Source organism: Zootoca vivipara, chromosome Z1, assembly GCF_965207765.1.
Source record: "Zootoca vivipara chromosome Z1, rZooViv2.hap1.1, whole genome shotgun sequence".
Lineage (NCBI taxonomy): Eukaryota > Metazoa > Chordata > Lepidosauria > Squamata > Lacertidae > Zootoca > Zootoca vivipara.
In genome coordinates this window covers 15,016,519-15,040,181 of record NC_142583.1, presented here as the reverse complement: position 1 = coordinate 15,040,181, position 23,663 = coordinate 15,016,519, and the positions used below count along the sequence as shown (strand labels likewise).

The following is a 23,663-nucleotide window of genomic DNA, read 5'->3' as shown; positions in this document are numbered from 1 at the left end:
AAACTCTTTGAAGGAGGTTAGAAGAGCCTCTTAACAGAATTTTGAGCATCTAAGCAATTTCAGTTCCTAGGATTCTATTAGGTTTCCTGGTCAATCTAAAGATACTCTTTTGAGTATCTTCCTTGATGAGATTAATAAATCTATTACCAAACAGGTGGCAAAAACAGCTGAATGTTGCCACATCTCTGTCCTGATATGATTGTTAGTTTCTAGATTGTCAGTGTTAATAATTAACTATTGATTCATTTCATGATGTGATTTTGTATTTTATAGTTTTTGTACTTTCTACTAGTTATTACTTTCTAACAAACACTTGATTGACTGAATTCCTGACATCAAACCAAAGTAAGCTTGGCTGATTCAAGGACTTGGGTACGTGATTCAGAGACGTGCTGCACCATCAGAAATGTGTTTAAAATAGGATTTGCTATCTGCAGCACCTGCAAAACTCCTCCATTGATGATACAGTAGTGGAAGTATTATTGCAGCAGAAAGACAAAGCACTATCGAATGTCATCTTCTGCAAGGAGAAGCATTCAATAAGCACTGCACAACCATTGAAAGAATGAGAATGACAATATATTCACTTTGTCAGAACTTTTGCTTGATCCAAGGCAGGCTTCTCAACTTCTTGCCCGTGAAGGATTAATTCTGCTAATTTGTGGAGTTGTTCAATACAACGGGCTGTTACCTCGGCAAGGCTTTCAATAGACAACATATAAATTTCCTGGAAAGAAAAACAAAAGGCTCAGTATGATGAATTGCATTGTTCAATGAAGAAAAGGAGGCGGAGAGAAGGTAGGGGTGGGAAATACCACAGGAAAAAGGAAGTCAGGCCCTACCTTGGTTCTCAGGATTTCCATGTGTATGCATTTTAGAAAGGTCCAACTACCACTGTTTGGTGCAGCCTTCCTCAACCTGGTGCCCTCCAGAAGTTTTGGACTACCATTCCATTGATCCCAGTCAGCACAGCTTGTAGGAGTTGTAGTCCAAAACATATGGAAGGCACATTTCAAACGGATCTGCATGTGCCTTGCAATGTGAATGTGCACAGGATGCACACCAGACTCTTATCTGTATGTGCATTAAGTCTGCTATGTGCATGGATCTTCCTTGCTGATTTGTGGAAAATGTATTTTAATCCAACTTATTTAAGTCCATAATAGGCATGTAGTATTTCAAGCTGAATATGATGGATGTGACCCAGCTGATTTGAAATCATATTCAGATGGGACAGAGATAGTTTTCATTCCTGGAAATAGTCAAACTACATATCACACAGATACAACTTAATCAGCTCAAGTCAGTACTATGGTTACTTATGTGTAATAACAAAATACGATGATAGGCAGACAAACTGAAATCTGATCTCTCACCTCTACAGTTTTGTTCTTTGTTTCTTCTGTGTCTCCAGATTCACCTGTTTGAGGCTTTTCTTCACCTTCTTGGTTTGCTTCATCTACTTTCGTTTTCTCTTCTCTGTTCTCTTCCATTTTTTCTATAGATTCGGGGAGTCTAGCTTCTTCCAGGTAATCATAAGCTTTCTTTCTAGCCTGCAAAAGAATCAGAACAAAAGAGAATTTAGCATGAAGAATGATTTGCTCTTTCAATATGAAAAACATTAGAATGACATATTTTGAGTACTGTATGAAAGAGGCTGCCTGATTTTTTTCACTGGCCATGAAAACTCCTACGGTATCCACTGTTTTAGCAGTGCATGAATATTTCTGCAAGTGTTTGTGCAAGCATTCGCAGAACAATGCTAGTGGCTATTTTCCTTCCTTCACTGTTTTGAACGTCTTTCACATCCCCACACATCTCACCATTCTTGCCCAATTTCACCCCTCATTATGACCTCCCTAATTTTGAATAAAGATTTTGGGTTTTCTTGACATAGACTTTTTGGGCCTCAAACATTAGCAGCTTGATGTCACATTTTGAAGAAACAGTCTATAAGGATTCACAAACTTGATATGTGCAATTAATACCATCTCTTTTTCTAAGAAATCCTATTTTCTAGATGTGAACAATATGTGGACATATTAATTACAGTGCAGGCAGAGAACCTCTTTTTTAACTCATACAGTAATTCTTCATTACAACTCTCTCTGCTTACAGCCACCACTTTACCAAAGTTGCAGTTGCACTACTACTCTGCCTCCTAGTGTGCTACACTAGCTATTTTAAACCAGTATGCTCCCAACTTTTGCATTGAGTTGGTGAAGAAGGGCAGAATCCTTTCCCCCCCAAAGGCAAACAAAGTCACCCACCTTGTTAAGTTTGTCAGGAGTGGCAGCTACATGTAATTCAAAGAGCAATTCTGTAAGCATGGTCACAAATTCATCTCCCTCATCTGCTGCAAAAGTAAAACGGAAACAAGAAAAAACAACCCTTGAAATATTTTGATAGTTATATTCTGTTCCCAAAAAACATGAATCCTATTTTTTTTATAAAGGCATTTCTTATTTCTCTCTTCCTTAAATCTTAGCAAATAAGTAAGTTCCCTCATCACATTATTCTACCTTCTAAGCCATTCTTCAATAGATGTAGTTTCCACTTGGAAGCAATTTCAGTTCTTGTCGTAAGTAATAGATTGGTTACCAGTTTTCTATTTTCCTGTCTTACAACATTTCTGATATAGCTTTATATAGAGAGAGTGGCACCAACCCAGCTATAAGCATGAGGCATTGGCTTCTTAACTGTCAGGTGCTGCTCGCACTGGGGAATAAATGGTTGCCCCAAGGCCCCCAAGATGATGTGAAAGCCCTTGAGATGACTTCTCAGTAGCAAATGAAGGGAACACTTGCCAGTTAAGAAGCACTGCCTCACGCCTGACATGGGGGTTGGGCAACATCAGAATGTGCCTAGATCTAACCCATCAGTGAGTTGCTGCTGATCTGATCTATAATTCCTAGTTTTGCTATTCCTAACCCTAGAGACTGCTAACAGTGGGTACAGTCTTCTACTAAGGTATGCATGTGTAGGTCTCTTTGATTTTGTGTCGCATATATTCTTTATGATAATGTTTTATCCCTTCTGAGTGTCTTTTTTAACAATTAGGTGGTATATGATTTTATGAAACAAACAAACAAACAAACAAACAAACAAACATTGACTTGGACACCAGTATCTTCAGTGGGAAGGTTTTTCAGAAACATCACTTTGAGGATTAGGTCTTTCATAACTGATTTGTTCTTAATTAAACATGTAGATTCCTCTATCACACATGTGCTGCACTGAAAATTCTGCAGCTACCTTTCTTTCCTTCGTTGTCTTCATTTTCTGACTCTTCTGGAAGAAAGATTGCTTTAATAGCAATTAAAGCATCTTTTGTTTTTTCCAATTCCTCTCCTTCAAGGGATGTTAAATATGATTGTATCTAAAAGAAGAATGAATGAATGAATGAATGAATGAATGAATACACACACACACACACACACACACACACAGAGAGAGAGAGAGAGAGAGAGAGAGAGAGAGAGAGAGAGAGAGAGAGAGAGAGAGAGAGAGGCCTGAGCATTTCAGTGTATCTGCAGCACATAATGTGCAAGAAAAATGAAGCAAGACTCTTTCAGTGACTATACAGCTTACAATCACTGGGTGAAATCCAATGGTGTCTGTCTGTCAGTGGAACAGGCAGAGCTTGTGGAAAGGATTCTGCTTCCTATCAGCTTCCTGAATGCCCCTCAAGTTCTGCTATGGATTGTTGGAGAGCCCTCTGGAACAGATCTGGAGTTCAGAACTGTGTACAAATAGTTCACCAGCTGCCTCCTAACCACAAAATGTATAGAGCCACATTTCCTTAGCTTTAGCAGCAGTACGATGTTTCGTTCCTTCTGGTTGTTCTCTGAAACTGCATTGATGGAGAAGACACTTTAATCTACTGCATAGGTAAAGTGCTGTGTCCTGTTGCACCTGTCAGCCCTATTCTGTGCTGAAAAACAATTTGTACCATACATCCAACTGCGTCTACATCATCCATACCATTGGCCAACCTAAACTGCTGTACTAATACAACACTGTGGGACTGTCTTCAATGGCAACGTGATACCGACTGTAGCATTACGTAGCATAGTGCTGGAGTAATGGAACATGAGAAGGAGTTAATTTCCTTCATGAGCGTAAATTAACCTATGGATGAGCTAATCACAGGTACAAGGTTCGCCAAACCAGTTACTATGGTAACACGGCTCAGTGCCCTGACTATATCTGTAATTAACGCATTTCAGCTCAGTAGTCTGCAGATATTCTATCTGTCTGTTAGTCAGTTAGCCAGTCAGTGTTACTGGTCCAGTGTCTTGAATTGCTGAACTTATTTAGAGCAATAGAGATACTTTGTACTTATATGTATCTATATCTGCAAAAGCCTACAAGCTGCATACATCTACATCCAGAAATGTTTTACTTATTTATTGAAAGCAATAAGCACAAGCTGTTAGAAATATAGGGGGAATGCAGTGTTGGTGGCTGTGGGGCACAATGTACCAGAGATGGTGTAGAAATTTCAAATATTGTAAGGCACTCTGAGCCAGCAGGCCAGGACAGGGTATAAATTCAAATGACTACATAAATAAGTGCAAACTGTTGCTCCTAAGGAGCTTGCTAGAGATAGGGTTTCAATCTTACTGGGAGATATTCTTGAGAAATATGTCCCAGAAAGCATTCCTGTTATCTTGATTTATAAAGTCAATATACTTTATTGACAATATACTGGTACAATATACAGTACCTTGGCTTCACTTTCATTAGACAGAATTTCTAGAGCTTCCAGATGAGACAGACCCTGAAACTCATCAAACAGCAGCCCATAATGTGCCGTCCTTTCAAATGTCACTTGCTGGGCCAGCCTTTGCTTCTCTTTCTCTTTGGCTTCTCGCAACAGCTGTGGAAATATAGATCATAGCTGCTGGTTAATTGGTTGCATGGCAGATTTGACGAATTTTATCACCTTCCGTCCCAACTTCTCTGGGCAATAAGAATAAAAATTGGAGTTAGATCTTACCAGCAGAGGTAAAATGCTGCATTGTATTACAACAGGTCTAATAAAACATTTTAAACAGTATTCTCTGTACGAGTTTTGCAATTAGTGGTGATTATAGCTTGCTTCTTCTTGTTGCTTTTTTTTTTAAGGGGCTTGCACTTTTCTTGTCTGTGATTTTGCTTTCTGGTAGTTATACTGGATATTATTCTAGCTGTCTCTCTAGTGGATTTTGGTATTTGTTCTTTTTTTTTTAAGGGTCTGTCTGCTTGGGACAGTTGACTTTGGAGAACAAAAAATCCAACCCTTGCCCTAACTTAACAGCTGCTTACTACACTGTTTCTCTTTGTAGCCCATTCTCAGTATAATACACAACTGCATCATCAGAAGTAAGTTTTCACTTTGGAACTAAATTCTTTGATCATATTTTGTAACATTGATTTGGAGCAGCAGCAGGTACCCTCCAAATGAAAAACTGTTTATTTCAGCAGTTAGTTAGCTCTTGATTTTATGACGAAACATTATTAGAATAGCTAAAAAAACTATTTTGACATTGAAAAAAAATCATATTTTAAAGGGATGCAAATCAAATATTTATTTATTTCATTTTTATTTATTAGATTTATTCAAAAGGTTTAAGGGCATATCACAAAATAAAAATATGAGATAAGAACACAAATAAACAGTTAAAAAAACAGCAACAAAGCAACAAATCTACCATGAATTACTAAATGAACCATGATTATAACATGCTGTATGGTCGTTCTTGAAAAAGATGCTTCACCAAAGAACACAGCAAATTAATGCCACTGAGGAAGTAAGACATGAAACTGTGTATCACATGCAAACTCCTGAAAACATATAGTGGGTTTCCACGTCAGTTTTGGATATCACAGGAGACACCTATCACTTTCACTGGTGTGAAAAGTGCAAACTTCAAATGTGACATATAGTAATATATATTACAAGTTTCATATTGCAACCCCTTGCTTCCACACAGTGAGCTATTGCTGGGGGAGAGGGGTTCAGATAAAAGCAAAGCTGGATGACAGCATGATGAAGAAAACATGGCGTGTTCAACATGAGCACACTGTTCTGGGTGAATTCCTGCCTGGCATACTTTGGTAGGTATTATTTATTACATTTGTTAGTTGCCCCAAGCCAAAGCTTCTAGGCGATGCATAAATATACAGGTGTAAATACCGGTAGGGCAACAGAACCAGTGCAGATTCCCCCTCCCCTGAAATGGGAGGTTTCTTTTTTCTTAAGAGTTTAAAGGTAGCTGCACTGGCTTGTTGCGTAATTTATGAACAATAGTTTAGCTGACCTCCATGGAATCATAGAATTGTAGAGCTGGAAGGGACCCTGAGGATCGTCTAGTCAAACCCCCTAAGAGAAACTTGTGTGAAAATTTGCCACGTAGAAGATAGTCTATTAAGCAACCCTCACTCATTCATACTGATGGTGAATAAGTGGTTATCCTCTGGACGTTTTTAAGCAGAGGTTGGCTGGTCATCTGTCATGGGTGCTTTAGTTGAGATTCCTGCATTGCGGGGGTTGGACTAGATCACCGATAGGGTCCCTTCCAACTCTACAATTCTTTGTTTTTATGTGGCTCTTCGAAACTCCAAGAGCCTTCCTCTAAAAATCAAAATCACAGTCATTTATACAGTCGTCGTAATTGTTACGCCACTTTCTAACACTGCATTATTATCAAAATTGAGTTATTTTACCTGGGATAAGGAAACAGTTCGTTCCATCAATGTTTTGGTTTTTTTAAATCCAGGATCACTTTCTGCAAGGACGTTCATAGTTTTCTTGCCAATGAACTCCAAAGCATCAAGGCCACCAGTTAAGACGCTCTTGCCCTGCACGAAACAGAGAAGAAATAATCTTATTTATGGACACCTTAAACACAATTATATGTAAGTAAGCAAATCCCATTAATTTTAACGGCTTTTGCTGCTAAATAAGTTTGCTTTGTGTTCCAAACACTTTTAAAGTATGTAGCTATAAAGCTATATAGGAACACTGAATCTGCAGCTCATAACTGCTCAACCCTCTGCTTTTTCTCCCCTTGCAAATTGCAGGATTTATGACTTCATTAGTCACCTCTCATATTGAATATGGATTCCAGGTGAAAAAGTACCATGGTTAAACACATTAAGTTAATTAAAAGAAAAGCATTCTATGGAATAAAATAGAACAAGGGAGCACTAACACAGGCATTAAAAATTATTAATATCATTTTTGTTTTAGGCAGCGGCTTGTCAAAGTGCTCTTTTGTTCTTCAGTGAGAAGAACAGTAATGGAAAATAAACTTATTTGAAAGACAGCATGCTTTCCATGACTGATCATCTCTTGCAATGCACAGGGGAGCTTTGTCCATTTTATTGGGTGCCATCTCAGCTCACGTGAGACAATAGTGAGACCCATCAGACCTGACTAATGTTTCACTTGAACAGAACCTTTCCCCCTTCCTGAGAATCCTCTGCCAGGATGTGGTGAGGCTCCATGGCAGAAAACATGATGTGGAAAGAAATTCCCTGAAGGCAAAATGTGTTAGGGAAAGCAGTGGGGAGTAAATATAGGCATTCAAATTTCCATCTTTAAATAATATTCAGTGGATCACACAAGATTCTGCAAGGTATCTCCAAAGCAAATAAATAAATAAATAAATAAATAAATAAATAAATAAATCCATAACACTTGATAGGGACGAGGCAACGGATGCCATCTTTGATTTTGATGGATTGGCAGCACTAAGCGTTTGGTCTGTTCACACAGAGCCAGCCTTTGTTTGGCCAATTCTGCAAGCAAGCAGACTTTGTATAATAAATTGCTTGCACTGCCCTAAGGCTGTCTTTGTTTGAAGCTGAGATGATCAATCCCATGCCTTGCATACATATAGCCTGACAAGGTGTTATAGAAACATCTGCATTATTCACAGATTTGACAGCTTCTATTGCTATCAATATGGTTTGGGAGTTTATGAATCTCTGAAGCATTTATAACACACAGTAACTCAAAACAAAGCTCTAGCATCTGCTACTTTGGATAAGAAACTCAGATCAGGCTGAGTCCAGCTGCTTTCGGCTTTGGATATGAAACTCCAAAGTTGTCCGCAGGGTAGATTAGGGAGCTTGATGTGTCCCACAAGGGGGGGTGGAGAGAGAACTGCCAGCAGGATTTTATTTTATTTTGCTTTGAAGTTGGCATATCCAATAAAACCCATGGTGTTACATTTTTAAAAATAAAAAAGCAGGAAGAGTCTATTTCTAGGCACGCAGATTCTCAAGGCTGTACACAACACTTTTGGGTAGTGAGGAATGAAGTATTGGACTGACCATTCCATTCCTGAAGATATTAAGAGATACTTGGAATAGATTGGATTTCCATTAGGGTACGACAATCATTCATGCCATTATAGTATGTCAGGTTTCCAGAAACTTAAAATTTTCTACCAGGTTCTCACTCATCATGCTACAGACCCTTATGGGAAAAGCTGTCTTACATTGAAATGGTATCACCTCTTTTGGATATAAACAAGTTCTACTTCAGATCTTTCCTTCTCCATCGCAGTATATTTTTTAAAGAGAGAGACCGGGTGGCATAATTGGAAGATGACCAAGGAATAATAAGCAGATCATATTCTGAACTCTTGACACATAGAACATTGTTCAGCATCATCATTCCACAGTAGGGTACCTGTCTATGGTAGAATCAAAGTATTTCCCTCCAAATACCCGAACTCTGGATGCAGAGCAGGAAAGATTTCAGTATTGAAACCAAATACAATGCAAATTACAGTAGCTTAATGTTTTGCTAGGGTTATACCATAGGAGTACACATGCGAGGTGCAATTATGGAGCAGCTTATAACAAATAAATAAATTATAGTTGGATCCAGCTAAGATCTACTCAGAGTAATTAATGGACCTAATCTAGCTATGGCTGTTCATTACAACAGATCTCATCTGAGTAGGACTAGAATCAGCTACAATCCTATACAGTGGTACCTCTGGTTACGAACTTAATTTGTTCCAGGGGTCCGTTCTTAACCTGAAACTGTTCTTAACCTGAGGTACTACTTTAGCTAATGGGGCCTCCCGCTGCTGTCGACGGTGCGCAATTTCTGTTCTCATCCTGAGGTAAAGTTCTTAACCCGAGGTACTACTTCCAGGTAACCAGGTTAGCGGACTCTGTAACCCGAAGTGTTTGTAACCCAAGGTGTTTCTAACCCGAGGTACCACTGTATTTGCCAAAGAGGCAATCCAAACCAAAATAATTATCTCTAAAACATATACTGAAAAACATTCAATTGTGAGTTTTGCAGGTAACTCTTTTGGGCAGAATTTTAAAATACTGGATCACTTTGAAAAATATATTGTATAGATCATACTTTTTCAGTGGTGTGATTTCTTGGTCTTCCTTAACTGAAATTTTCACATACACCCCTTTCTTTAATGAGTACACCCCTTTCCCTTCTTTTTGTAACTAGAATTGCTTACGGTGTTCTGTACGGCACTACTGATGGTTGAAAACATTCCACGTGATGCAGAAGGAGATGAAGGCAAAGGTGTGTTATCTGAAGAGCTGTTCTGTGTGGTCTCGTCCATGTCTTCAAGAAAGAAGAAGAAGAAAGGCCAAATGAAAATAATGCCGGTATGTGACCCCAAACTTCATATTTGTACTGGGTTAAAACAATACCGTAGTATCGGATTCATATTAAGAATATTTTGCCAAGGCAATGCAAGATATGTTTATCACCTGGGATGGAGCTTTCTGCTAGGTCTGTAGGATGTACATCTTCTGACGTTCCCGGGACATGAATTCTGAGAGTGGCTGCTTTTTCCTTAACTGCTGTTAGCCCGTGGCCTGCAATGACACAATTATTTCATATACAACAGTTCTGTGAAATGAGCTAAATAACTCAGTTAAAAGGAGAATTTTAACTAAAGTAAATAAAAGGCTAACATTTTAGCATAGATTGATGCTGGGACCATATAAAACCAGCCCTAAAGGATCTACAGTGGCTTCCAGTACATTTCTAAGCAAAATAAAAAGTGTTGCTGTTGACCTCTGTAGCCCTAATGGCCTTGGAAGCATCTCCACCTCCATCATTCAGCCTGGACACTGAGGTCCAGCCCCGATGGTCTTCTGACGGTTCCCTCACTGCGAGCTGTGAAACTACAGGGAACCAAGCAGAGGGGCATCTCAGTGGTGGCACCCGCCCTGTGGAATACTCTCCTATCAGATATCAAACAGAGAAACAACTAGTTGACTTTTAGAAGACCAGCGAAGGCAGCCCTGTTCAGAGAAGTTTTTAACGGTTGGTGCTTTATTGTGGTTTTAATGTTTTGTTGGTAATGCTGCTGCTGTTGTTGTTGTTATGCTGTTATAGAATTATTCCTGTTTGGCCAGTCATACATATAGCTAGAAGAACATAAATCAATGCTACGATTTCTTGGGGGCACAATCCATCCAAATTTCAACACTTTTCAAGCAAATTTAAGAATACTTACTTGCAAGTAAACTGAGTAAATACACATGGGATTGTGTTGCCCACTTCATTGTCTTTAACTGAAGAGAGTTAAGTTTGACTTCGCTAGTTCACTCCCTTTATTGCTATCAACAAGATGTGGTTAATTGAGTGGAGTTTATAAATCAAAATATAAGTAAGCATTTTATGAGGAACTGCCATGGTGGTAAAATAGATTGTTATTGGCTTGGAACAAACTATTTATATTTTTACGCTTCAGCAAAATCCAATTAGAACAAGATGCAATAAAGGGCTAGGAATATGGATGAGAAGAAAGGTTCCGGTAATGCTTCAAGATTTTGCGATCACTAGCGAAAATACTCATGAGATGTACCAATGAATTCAATAATAACTATCCACCAAACATCATTCCATGACATAAGATATTGCAACATTACAAAACAGAACTGCTGAGAAATCGCACCTAAGGGCAAAAACATATATTGGGGTGGTGCGGGGGGATGATGACTCAAAGGAGCCCAACTGAGAAGTCAGTTTAGAAGCAGAATTTTATCTTGCTGACTGCTTGAAATAAACATGTTTACCAATTTGCTTTACACTATGCTGGGCAGGGCTTTAGCTCAGATACTATGCTCACTTGGTCCCACATCGAATCATAGTGCCACATTCTGCCAGCAAAATACTTTTAAAAACTCCCACTGGCATTAATGGAGAATCCCAGATGTCTGTGCAGAGCAGCCAATCAGAACATTTGGAGGAATATAGAAGCCTCAGCAAGGATGCTTAATAAAGGTTTGCAAACTGCAGCTGGTTGTGTTTTAACTGTGAAGACATCTGAACCATTGTCAGAGGGACGCTCTGAAAATTGTGGCTATCATGGGTCACTTGCTGTTCTCCTAAACTGGACCAAGGGATGCTTCATGTGCTGGAGGAAGTATGGATTAGTTCCATCATAATAATAGTATCCTTGTAGCTAGGAACTGACAATGTCTAATTTGCATGGGTACTATGGGAGTATTGCCATTGTGTTACACTGGCACCAGAAAGTTGCTGAGCACTTTATAATCTACAATGGGGCTGGGTGTTATGCACTGAAACCATGATACCCAGCAGGCAAGCATTTTTGGTCTGCTCACAAGAATGTGACTGAAAGTGCCTCTTCTGTCTTGCTTCTCCCAATCAAACAAAGCAATTTAAAGATTTTTCTAAGTATTTATTTTGGTAGCTATGTTACTAATTTATAAAGGAGAGTAAAACTTTTTAAAAATCTTACCATAGCACCTCCATGGTCCATCTTAAGCTACAGCACACCTAGATGGCAATTGCTATGCTGCTGGTTAGCAGACTATTCAATCCACCTTAGACTAGGTTGCAACCCTCTAATGGGTCATGATTCACCAGTTGAAGACCAAATATTTAGATGACAAGTACATTAGATCACCAGCAGAGCAACCCAGTGCTTCAGGTTTCTATGTTTAAAAGACGATGCTTGCCTCACACAGCAATCCTAAATGTCTGTGTTGCAGAATTTATGAGATCTGCAGTTTTCCTATGTGCTAGTATAATGTCATGCTTCATGACGACTAGTGGGACAGCTCTTGAGGGCTGATGGAGTGCCTAAGTAATTAAACTGTGGAGGCAGAGGCCCACAGTTCAAAACTGCTCTCTAAAAAGAACTCACAAGGTGGCCTTAGGCAAGCCACTGGATGCATTCGGATAATCATGTTTCACCTTAATAAGCCAAGATATAAACTCACATGCAACTGCTGCAGTCCTCCCTTTACATAAGTCAGGAAGTCTCAGTACAGTCATACCTCGAGTTAAGTATGCTGCAGGTAGCGTACTTTCAGGATAAGAACGTGGCGGACGCAGAACTGTTTACTTCCGGGTTCCGCCATGTGCGCATGCGCAGAAGCATTCTGCATGTTTTGCGCGCATGTGCTAAACCAGCCGCTCAGGTTAAGTACTTTTCGGGGTGTGAACGGCACCCTGGAATGGATTGAGTACTTAACCCGAGGTACCACTGTAAACTAGTTTCCTTTTGAGTCTGTACTGGATGGATAATGGTTTCTGAACAAATTAGGATATGAAGCCTTGACTTAAAGCTGGCTTAATATCCTGGCATGTTTGGAAAACTATAGCTTCCTAGAAGCATTGTGGGTGCCCACCACCGCAACGCAGATGTGCGGCATCACATGCAAACTTGGCCTACAGCTGATTTTGCGCAATTCCCGCTTCCTACCGCAGCCAATCCTTCCTCATCACATGTTCTTCAGAAGGGACCACTGACCCTCTAGAGACTTTTCTGGAAGGTGAATCCCGTTCAGCTTTAGTTCTTCCACTCAATAACCAAGCAATATACTGCAATATACTGCTATTTCTGAGGAGTAGTCTTACTAATCCAAGTTATCTTTGCTGTGTAAAAAAGGTAAAGGTAAAGGGACCCCTGACCATTAGGTCCAGTCGTGACCGACTCTGGGGTTGCGGTGTTCATCTCGCTTTATTGGCCGAGGGAGCCAGCGTACAGCTTCCGGGTCATGTGGCCAGCATGACTAAGCTGCTTCTGGCAAACCAGAGCAGTGCACGGAAACGCCGTTTACCTTCCAGCCGGAGCGGTACCTATTTATGTACTTTTGAGGTGCTTTCGAACTTCTAGGTTGGCAGGAGCTGGGACCGAGCAACGGGAGCTCACCCGATCGCGAGGATTCAAACCGCCGACTTTCTGATCGGCAAGCCCTAGGCTCTGTGGTTTAACCCACATCCCTCTTTGGTGTGTACATGAACCTAATTAAGAACCCACCCCAAAAGATAAAGCAGATTGGATTTCTTTTCTAATGTGTATCATGTCATTGACATTAAATTCTATTTTTAATTTAACTGCCTTGTCTCAGGTGTTATGAAAACCGTTTGGATTCCCTCAGAATCTATTTTAATCATCTAGAAATTGCTTTGAATCATCAACAAACATCACCACTTCAATATTCACTTCCTCTAGGTCTTTGGGCTGGCTTCCTGGGGATTTAATTACTTCAAATTAACTTCGGCAAATTCATAAACATTTGTATTGCTTGTACTGACCCGCTTTCTGAGCTTCATTTAATTCTGAACTCACCAACTAATTTCATATTCCTCACATTCCAATATTCTTAAGTATGCTTTGAAGAGATAATCTAATAGCAATTTCAATTACTCATTTCCTCAGGGATGCACCTTTTCAGATTCTGACAACATATTACAAGTAAATCGATATCTAATAGAAGCACAAATTCTTAAATAATTGCAACACTGGTTTTGTGTGTGTGTGTGTGTGTGTGTGTGAGCGAGAGAGAGAGAGAGCAAGAGAGAGCGAGTGAGCAAGCAAGCAAGCGAGAGTGCGCAAATGTATGTGTATATATGAACTCCCATATTACTGATATAAATCCTGGATTTCCTATATAATATACCATAGCCTGAAATGCGTTATAGCGTTTCATGGCAACAAGAGAAAACCATAAAATATGTTTTAAAACACAGCTTCTTTTTTTCATGGCCATTCTTCTTCCACAAGATTTTCCAGAGAGAACAATGTCTCTCCCACGCAGCCCACTCTACCCCTTACTTTCTGTTACTGCAGTTCTCTTGTTTCTTAGCTATTTTCTTTTAAAAAATCCATGCATACTCTCATTTTCAAGAAAGTCTATGTGCCAATAACTTTACTAATCATTTATTCTTTCTGACACCTCAGCATTTTTAAAAGCATGAAACAATATATTAGGATTTTTGCCTGCTCTTCTGCTGAGAAAGATTAATTTGTTGGGTTTATAATAAAGATTGTTAACCAGAGGATAATAATTAGATGAATACAAATTCTTGCTTGAAAATATTGAAGATGAAATTGCTTCTCAGTTGAAAAAGAAAAATTCTTAGAATAAAAAATAACCTGATTGAAAGAGAAATGGGGCATTGCAATATCAATTTTGAACAAGCATTTCAGTTTTACCTTGAAGAAATTTAATCCTTTTAAGAATTACTTTAAATCTGATTGATCGCGCATAGCTGCAAATGCAGTTCTTCTAGGACATGGAGTTTTAACAAATAAAGCAAGATGCAGCAAATATTTGTCATGCCTGAGTGGGCAAGCAGCAATCTGGTGGTAAAATGATTGCTAAGTAATAGGACAAGGAGCAGAACTGAAACTCTATTGCCTGTTCTAGTGGATGTGCTTTGACTATTACTGCTGAATCATGGGGAGAACCAGTCACAAAACCATTTGGATTTAAATCCACATACTTTATACTTTAACTGGTTTATGGATCAAGCTGTGAGGGGGTGAGTTTAATTCTAGCATATGGCTATGGCGCCACTTCTCTTATGTGGCAGAGGAAACCACATTTTGCAGGCCACACAAGATTAATACTGCAACAGAATAATTGTAAGGTAACAGTGATATTTGATTCCCTGGGATGGGGAAGCCTGATCCACTTTCTCTCTCTCAGGGGGGAACTGAGGCCTAAAGAGATGACTTGATAAGCCATCACAGATCAAGAACTGCAGATAGACTTTTCATATCCCGTATAGCATGTACAAACACTGTGTTTCCATGCACTCTGGTTTCCGTCACGGTGTTCCGTTGCGCCAGAAGCAGTTTAGTCATGCTGGCCACATGACCCGGAAAGCTGTGCGTGGACAAACGCCGGCTCCCTCGGCCTGAAAGCGAGATGAGCGCTGCAACCCCATAGTTGCCTTTGACTGGACTTAACCATCCAGGGGTCCTTTACCTTACAAACATAATGCTTTTTAATACAGACAGTTCACACATTTCAGATGAGAAGCACCAAGCAACCAACCACCATATAATATGTCTTATTGGCCTATGAGAACCAGCCTATATTTGATGGAAATATTCCTCTTGCCATCCTTTTAGGGCCAAACCAAGCATTACAACCAACCCTAGTTTTGGCCCAGTGACATATTTTTCCTCGTCAAGGATCTTTGGGAAAAGGGTGACTTGCAATAGAGGGATGGCTTGGAAGGGAGCACTTAACTCATTTCCCGGCAACACATTTCATTTGAAAGCTTTTCCCATGATTTTTTTCTAGCCCTGTGTTTATTTGCAAACAGGGGTCTGAATCCCTGCAGAAAGAAAAGTGGCTGGGAGAGCAGGGGTTTCAGGGGAAACATGCTAGCAAGAAGTCTTAAGCAGTTGCCAGACTGATGTTATATTCATCTCAGTTATCATTTTTAGGTAAAGGTAAAGGGACCCCTGACCATTAGGTCCAGTTGTGACCGACTCTGGGGTTGCGGCACTCATCTTGCGTTATTGGCCAAGGAAGCCAGCGTACAGCTTCCAGGTCATGACTAATCCACTTCTGGCGAACCAGAGCAGCACACGGAAGCGCTGTTTACCTTCCCGCTGTAGTGGTACCTATTTATCTACTTGCACTTTGACGTGCTTTCGAACTGCTAGGTTGGCAGGAGCTGGGACTGAGCAATGGGAGCTCACCCCATTGCAGGGATACGCCGCCGACCTTCTGATCGGCAAGCCCTAGGCTCTGTGGTTTATCATTTTTAATTTGTCCCAAAAAGGAAGGGGGAGAAGTGTGTTACAGTACCTGCTGGTGTCAAGGGCTTATTTACACCTTTTAGATATCAAATCAATTACTTTAAAATATTTTATATATTCATGGTTTGGATACTTAACAACTGTAGCAGAAGCTGTTGAAAGCAGAGATTTGCCCCATGATCCCCAAGTTGTCCATCCACTCCCTTTAGGAGATGAATCCATGTCCTGCAGAAAGATATGTTAAGGATACTGTCAGCAATTTGTATTTTTCCAATATAGATACTTCCATTTTTAGAAAAAGAACAATGAGGTGATATGTGCCCCACTCACCTTAATTAGGCTGGTTCACACATGTTGCTAGGCCAGAGACAGAAATAAACCAGGGCTTACCATGAACAAACAGCATGCAGGTGCACACTGTTCAATTGCTTCTGCTTGGTGCCGGGAAAACAAACCAAGAGGCAGGGCTTAGTGTTATGTGCAAGCCAGCTCTCATAGTCTGTTCCTCCCAAACCACGAACAGTTATTCTTCCTTTTTTAATGGAACTATCACATGCTTAATGCAGCATGTTCTTCTGGGGGGGGGACAGCTTTAGGATGTTGGCCTACAATGACTGTCTTTTAACTGCTTCAATAACCAAGGTTGCATTAGAACAGTGATTTTCAAATTGGGTTCCAGAAAATGTTGGGGTTCCTTGGAAGTTTGAGGGTTTCCTAATGGCAGGATAAGTAGTGACAGACAGTGCCATTAACATTTGCCTCCAAAATGCACAGCTGCAGAAGAGTGTGAGGTATGTAAAGGTAAAAAAGGGACCCCTGACCATTAGGTCCAGTCGTGACCAACTCTGGCGTTGCGGCGCTCATCTCGCTCTATTGGCTGAGGGAGCCAGCGTACAGCTTCCAGGTCATGTGGCCAGCATGGCAAACCAGAGCAGCACACGGAAACGCTGTTTACCTTCCCGCTGAAGCGGTACCTATTTATCTACTTGCACTTTGACGTGCTTTCAAACTGCTAGGTTGGCAGGAGCTGGGACTGAGCAACGGGAGTTCACCCCATCGCGGGGATTCGAACCGCCGACCTTCTGATCGGCAAGCCCTAGGCTCTGTGGTTTAACAGACAGCGCCATCCGCGTCCCAGTGTGAGTTATGAGTAAGGCATAAATTCTGTTGACATAAAATGGTGGCTGAACAGGCCTCTTCAGCAACTACAAGTGATGCCGAACACATTCCTTAGTATCCCCTGCAGCGCACAGGGGTTCTAAGCAGTTCAAAAGAGAAAGGGTACCGTGAAGTTAGGAAGCGTAACTGCAACAGAGTATTAAGGAAGCTAAAAATCCTAGAACGCTTTTAGATCTTTCCCCACATTTTAAGTATGCGAGCCTTAACAGGGACCAAGTGCTTTGGCTGAAACAAAACTGGAATACTAGGTGGCAGGTGGGAAGGGAAGTTATTTATATGTATGATTCTCACTGTCAGATGGAGTGAATGAATAATCTCCTCTTGCAGGCTTTGGTTTATATCCCTTTCACCTGAAATCAATCAAGCATCTTTTCAGCTTATATGAAGAATTAGCTGAATGCAATCTGATTGAAAATTGATTAAATTCTGCTGACTGGAGAAAAAGCAGCTATTGCTGCTATAGTTTTATTATTTATTATAGGCACACAAGCAATAATGATGTTGCTGCCAGTTCTATGCTTCCATCTACAGACATACTCTTAACTTTCATGAAACTTTAGGACCAAGGAAAGTTCCATCATACATGAAGTTTAGCTTTTACCTTTCAGCTTTTGACCATTCTGGGCTCTCAGTGTAGTGTGCATTGCTTATTCTTGGTTTGCCAGAGGCAAGCTAGCTGTGAAGGGGCAATCTTAGGATGTTTTATCTTCCCGAAAAAATTCCTAATTACTACCTCTCTGGAATCTCTTACTGGAATCCCTAAACATGCTGAAACATTGCAGGAAGGAAGCCAACATGGTTTTGTTCCAGGAGCACAACAGCACTCTGCCTTTGCTGCCCCACCAACTGCTGCTGACTTGGAACGCTGATAACCAAAGACAGAAACTATTGTGCATTCCCAAACGTATCTTCACAAAAACCAAAGGCATACAGTAACCCACACATAGAAGAATGCAAGAATATTATGCAAACACGCATCACAGGGACAAAAGCATAGTCTGTTGTTTCTGTTTGAACTGATTTTTATATAATGCCAACCACAGTAATTGATGGCAATGCACATTCCTTTAGTGTGCTATATGGGAGTGCACAACTAACAAAAAGCAGCCGGAAGAAGGGCTGGCAAGGCACATTATGAAGGACTGGCACTACTAGGATTACAAGACAACCCCACTTGTGTTGCCCTGTTGCTGAAAATGGCAGCCCTGAGTCAAGTGTCTCCCACCTCTCTCTGTAACCAGCAACTGTGTATATGGTCAGCTAGGGACTGTGCATCACTGTTCTAATTATGACACATCTTTGTATATTGCATGAACAAAATAAATAAGAGATTTAAAAAAATCTTACCGGGCCATTATTTTCGTTCAGTTCTTCAGATCCAGGTTCTGGTTCAAGGCTCACAGACTCACTGCAGTCAGTAGGAACATCTGTAGTTATGCCTCCACTGGAATGTTCCACATTTGAAGGATGCCCTAAGGACATTTGGTCCCCTTCCTGTTCGTTGCTAGAGCTTTCAGAACGTTGCCTCTCATCATCTTGCGATAGTATTTGTTCTGTCTTTTCATTCTGCATTGCTCTCTCAGAAGCTGAAACATGGCTGCCAGGTTCCAATATTTTCTCTTGAGTTAACACTTCACTTCTGTCATCTGACATTTTTAAAAGAAAATTCTGCAGGAAAAGAAATCAACATGTTTGTAATACAATGTTGTGATTATTTGAAATCTTTATTATTTTAAAATATATTCTCCTATTTGAACATATTTGTGTCTTCTATCATCTAGACTGGGATGAGGGCATGGCTAAAAGGGGCTCAGAAAGATTTGCCTCCAAATTGGCACCAGCTGCAATGCCCCTTTGGGAAGCTTACAAAGTGCTTCAGCAGTTTTTGAATCTTTGCATAAGGTAGAATTCTACTCCTGTGCATTACATGTGGTGAGGTCAGTCCTGCTTGGTCTGGGCATACAACATTGCTGAGAAGGAAAGTCTCTTGTGCACCTGAACCTGGCCCAATTTGGCTGAGCTTTGAAGCCCCAAAGTTGGGACTTTAAAGCACCATGCAGATAGCAAGGTGCTGCTAAAATGAAGGTCCCCCCCTTTCTTTCCGCAATTGTTTCAATGCAACACCCTTCAAATTACCGTACTTTTCTGTCTATAAGACACTCCCATGTATAGGACGCCCCCTATTTTTGGGGACTCAAATTTAAGAAAATGGGGGGAGATGGCACAGAGTTGTTGAGCTTTATTGGGGGGGATTACCCTGGGTTGAGCTTTTTTTAGGGGGGGGGTTTGCCGAAAATCGTTCACCAACAAGGGTCGCTAAATCTGCCTCCCACCTGTCCCATCGCCGGCAGAAGCTGCCAATTGCCCGCCCAGCTGCCAGAGTGTCAGCCAATCAACACCACCCATTAACACAGCAACCAATAACACGCACAATAGCTGCTGACAGCCGTGGTAGCAACCAATCAAACTTCCACCCTATGCACTATCCATGTATAAGATGACCCCCACTTTTTAGCATGGTTTTTAAAGAAAAAAACATAGTCTTATACACAGAAAAGTACGGTATTTTTTTGTTTTAATTATAAAGCACTTACATGGTGGTGCAAAGGCTTCCACAGCTCTTCGCAGCTGCTTGGAGCAGCTAGAAGCATTGAAACATTTTGAATGGGAGCGGGAGGCCTTGAAAGCAGCAGTACATATTGGGCTATTGGGTTGTTCTTGTTTTTATTTTTATTATGTATTTTGTGTTTTATACTGTGATTTTATCCTGTGAACCGCCCTGAGAGGTGCAGGTATAGGGCAGTGTACAAATTTTAATAATTATAATATGTGACTCCTTCCTGGATAATAGTATAGAAAAAATATGGCTGTCCTAATTTACCTATAGGGCCAGCCATCTTTTATTCCATATACTGTCCCTGTAAGGCTACTGTATTATCATAATAAGGAAAATACAAAGCCACTTGGCAGAATTTGGCTCATTCAAGTAAACTGACCTAAAATGTCTTTGACATTGCAATGTCTGACTTTTGATTTATTAGACTTTTTTAAAAGATTTCTTTTATCATCAGTATGGTTTGACAGCCCCTAAGAGCCACTCACAACATAATAAATTAAAGTTACATCAATAAGCTACATATCTTATCATGCACCTGCCCACGTAGACTTGAGTCCATGAAAGTTTATGCCAAAATAAATCTCTTAAGTCTTTAAGGTGCTACAATACTTTTTATTTTGTTTAGTTTTTGCAACCCTCTGAAATATCTTATGCCATAACGCAAACAGCAAAATAACAAACAAAACTATCTTTACAGGTAATTAGTTCCAACCAGATGTGTGATGGGTAGTTACATTTGTTGGTTCACATGACAAAGTGTATGCAGGTAATGCAAACTGAACCCTCCTTCCTGTCCAACTTAGCTTCCCACACTACAAATTACTTGTACCTATTCTAGAAGTGAGCTGTCTTTGGGGGGAAAGTGTCAGAAGCCATTCAGCTTCTGCTGTAAAAATGGAAAATCCCTTCCCTGTTATACATGAATGGGATAGACACACGAATAAACAAACATGGCTGTTCATGTTATGTCTAGTTTGCCGCCCAGTTTATCTTTATGCTATGAACAGGTATAAATTAAACAAGCCTATGCCTTGGATTAGATTGACATCTGCTGCGAGCTAATGCCTTAACGCAGTGCTCTTCAATACTTAATCCACGCTTCAAAAGGAATGGCCGATGATTCACACGTTACAAGAAATAAGCGTGCATTTTACAGACATGCACATGTGGCAGAGAGCACAGGCCAATCACCAGTGCCTCGTTGTGCATACAAACACCCACATGCACACCTTTTACGTCGGTGGACACAGACTCATCAAATTGTAGAGTTAGAAGGGACCCCGGGGGCCATCTAGTACAACCCCTTGCAATGCAGGAAGCACACTTTTCTGCCTCTCATGGGTGCAGCCAGGATTTATTTTAGTGGAGGGGTAGGCAGCCAGGATGCTGTGGGAGCAGGAAACCCACCTGTCACCTGTATAGCAGATTTGGAAGGAACTGCCTGCGCAACAGTTGTTTTAAATTGCTTTATTTGGACCCCAAATGCTCAGGAAAAAAATCTTCCTACAATTTATACTTTTAATTAAGTATTTTTATTTATTTACTTGATGGGAGGGCGACTGCCCCACTGCCCCCCCCCTTGCCCGTTCCCATTTTGTGTGCGCACCACACCTATTTTCCTAGGGAGGCGCCACTGAAAGGGATCCTCGGGATGGCACAGGGTCTGCCTTCCTTAAAATAAACCGATTTGCAAGCGGTTCTCGCGAATCGCTTTAGGGGAAGCCTCTCATGCCTCCATCCATCCAACGGTTGCTGCCCTTTGGAGATCTCTCCCATAAGTGGGCCCACATAAACCCATGGTTGGAGACGACAGAGAGCGCCCCCCCCCGTATCCACCCTCCCCCTTCCCCTGAGTTATGGTTGCGGCGAGTGTCACTGCTCCCGCTTGCAAACTTCTCGGAGGCAGAAGATTACGCCGGGCTCTTCCTCGCCCATCATTACTGAAAACCATCGCCAAGGGAAAGGAAACAAACTTTTCGCCGCGAGGAGCGCTTCAAAAGTCCCCAAGTCGCCGAGGGGAGCAAAAGACAAGGAGAAGCCGCGTCGCCCCTTACCGCTGAGCCGCTGTTTGCTTGGCGCGCCCCGAGCGCCTTCCGCTCTCCGCCCGGCCACGTCGGCACAGGCCGGGAAAGGGAGAGGAGCCGAGGGGCGGGAGCGGAGGGCCGGGCCGGGGGCAGAGCTTTCTCCGCGCCAGCCGGCCTGATCCTCCCACCGCCAGGCTTGCGGCTCGTCCGGAGGAGCAGGGCGGCGCGACACGGAATTTGCCCTGCTGCGAAGAGGGAAGGGAAGCGCGGACTATGCCCTCTGGCGCGAGGAACGGAGCAGCTAGGGAAAGCTGCCCGCTGGCGTCTCAGTTTGGGGGCAGTGCAGTTTCCAAACTTTTCGCTTCTTTCCCTACTCTGCTTTTTTCCAAACGGCAACAAGGCTCGCTGTGAAGCTCTGGGCAACTCTTGGCATATGTCCGCCCATTTCATTTCTCAAATGAAAACAGGGACTTCCTATTCCATCATCATCATCATCGTTATTATTTATACCCCGCCCATCTGACCGGGTTGCCCCAGCCAGTCTGGGCGACTTCCAACAGATATAAAAAACATAACAAAACATTTATTATTATTATTGTTATTATTATTTAAAAAAAACCTTCCCTATACAGGGCTGCCTTCAGATGCCCTCTAAAATTTGTATAGTTTATTTATTTCCTTGGCTCCGCGGTCACTTAATTCCATACTCTTCAAACATTTCTCTGATGAAAATAGGGACATCCTATCATACCCTCCAACATTTTTCCAATGAAAATAGGGATGTCCTAAGGAAAAGCGGGACATTCCAGGATCAAAACAAACTGGGACAGAGCTTTTTTTTCTATACAAATAGGTGCCAGCACCCATCAGTTGTTACAGTAAGTGTCACACTTTTTAACAACAACAAAAAGAGGTGCTGGTACTGCATAACCTTGACTACCCCCTGAAAAAAAGACCTGGGACAGCTTTTGTAAATCCGGGGCTGTCCCTGGAAAATAGGGACCCTTGGATGGTCTTTTGGTGACAGCGCAGGGATGGCGGAGTGAGGGGGTATATTTTCAGCATCTCATATGGCGCTGCCCTAAGAATGTTTCTTCAATAAGTGAATTCCTCGTAAGTTTTGAGGGGCTTGGGCTTCAGTCCTATGCAGGTGAAACTCAGAAAATTAGAGTATCGCCGAAAAGTGAATTTATTTCAGTAATGCAACTTATTATTTTTTATTTTTCTTTTAATTTTTACAGATGCTTTCTTTTGGAAATTCCACAGTAATAAAACAAAGAGTTGTAATAATACAAAAATAAACATCGCTGTTACATTTCATTAATTACATTCCATTTATAATTGACCCGCCTAATGACAAATAATTTCAGTTACAACAAATAAAGGCTTGACATATCTTGCTTTGCATGTCATGCATCCATCTCATATTGGTTTCACCTTTTACGTTGCGTTACTGAAATAAATGCACTTTTCAACGATATTCTAATTTTCCAAGTTTCACCTGTATCTGCATACCTCGTGGGACTTGGCACGGAGTGGAATGCTGGCCAGAGATATTTCGGCACGTGTAGCAGACCCCCAAATGGCATCCCCCTCTTCTCCAGGGAAGAAGAGGTGAGGGAAGATCTACATCAGGAATGAGGGGGGAATAAAGATCTGCATCGGGATCTGCTGTCTCTGAGGATCCTGTTGCCTGAGGTGGTGGCCTCTCCTTGCCTCATGGGTGGACTGGTCCTAGCTGAGTATAAGGATTGCACAGTGACTCTCCATCCCTGCCCTGCCTGGTTCTGTATAACTGATGGCTTTGATTTCTTGGTACAC

General features: G+C 41.3%; 1 protein-coding gene across 3 annotated transcripts in view; it reads right to left on the bottom strand.

Annotated features, from left to right (window-relative positions):
* Positions 1-21,938, bottom strand: part of FAM114A1 (family with sequence similarity 114 member A1) — a 31,572-nt gene extending 9,634 nt beyond the window's left edge. The window contains exons 1-11 of one of the 3 annotated variants that reach the window (XM_088658713.1): positions 21,048-21,938; positions 18,549-18,869; positions 16,161-16,247; positions 9,748-9,856; positions 9,489-9,598; positions 6,712-6,846; positions 4,730-4,882; positions 3,256-3,379; positions 2,271-2,356; positions 1,377-1,553; positions 588-727 (exon numbers count right to left, since the gene is read on the bottom strand). In XM_088658713.1, coding sequence (XP_088514839.1) covers positions 588-727; positions 1,377-1,553; positions 2,271-2,356; positions 3,256-3,379; positions 4,730-4,882; positions 6,712-6,846; positions 9,489-9,598; positions 9,748-9,856; positions 16,161-16,247; positions 18,549-18,854 — 1,427 coding nt within the window. In that variant the 5' untranslated portion in view covers positions 18,855-18,869; positions 21,048-21,938. The remainder of the gene's footprint in view (positions 1-587; positions 728-1,376; positions 1,554-2,270; positions 2,357-3,255; positions 3,380-4,729; positions 4,883-6,711; positions 6,847-9,488; positions 9,599-9,747; positions 9,857-16,160; positions 16,248-18,548; positions 18,870-21,047) is intronic. The other 2 variants (XM_088658708.1, XM_088658715.1) reach the window with 2 other exon arrangements.
* Positions 21,939-23,663: the final 1,725 nt, after the last annotated feature.